This window comes from Charadrius vociferus, unplaced genomic scaffold (genome assembly GCF_000708025.1).
Source record: "Charadrius vociferus isolate BGI_N301 unplaced genomic scaffold, ASM70802v2 scaffold45, whole genome shotgun sequence".
In the NCBI taxonomy this organism is placed as follows: domain Eukaryota; kingdom Metazoa; phylum Chordata; class Aves; order Charadriiformes; family Charadriidae; genus Charadrius; species Charadrius vociferus.
Genome location: NW_009648712.1, coordinates 191,709 through 192,259, shown reverse-complemented (window position 1 = coordinate 192,259; position 551 = coordinate 191,709). Strand labels below are relative to the sequence as shown.

Genomic DNA, 551 nt, shown 5'->3' with positions numbered 1-551 from the left:
CCCTGGCCCAGCCTCGACGTTTTGTTCAGTTTTGCCTGAATCCAAAGCAACCGCTTCAAAAAAGTGGGAGCTGAGGAGGACAGCGGGGCCTCCCTGTGCTCTGGACCATGGTGGGACCTACCACAGTTGGCCTCACACGGGCAGGTCACCCACTCAACGTGCCCGAGTTAGATTTTAACACCTGAGTGACTCTGAATACCCACTGCTCTCTCTGCCCAGCGAACGGTTCTCCTGACGAATAATGGCCTACTGTGCATCGCTAGCAGAGGCAGCTGCCAGCAGTCCTCCCAGCCCCAAGGGTCGGAACGAGCCACGTTGGGCCATGCAAGGGAATACCGACCATGTCACGGCAGTGGGGTCCAGTGGGACCACAGGGCCGGTGCATGGCAGCAAGCCCACCATGGCCTCCCTCACTCGCACCACAAGTCCACCGGGCCTGCGCCAGCCCCACTTGCCCGTGTTTTGGGGGCTGCCCTCTGCCCCCGGACCCCGGGCCCTGGGGGAACGCACGGCCCCCTGCCTTCCCCGCTCTTTACCAGGGCCCGACCCTC

At 63.2% G+C, this 551-nt stretch overlaps 1 protein-coding gene across 1 annotated transcript in view; it reads left to right on the top strand.

Annotated features, from left to right (window-relative positions):
- The first annotated feature begins 241 nt into the window (after positions 1-241).
- Positions 242-551, top strand: part of EMILIN2 (elastin microfibril interfacer 2) — a 35,186-nt gene continuing 34,876 nt past the window's right edge. The window contains exon 1 of the mRNA XM_009886642.1: positions 242-506. Coding sequence (XP_009884944.1) covers positions 242-506 — 265 coding nt within the window. The remainder of the gene's footprint in view (positions 507-551) is intronic.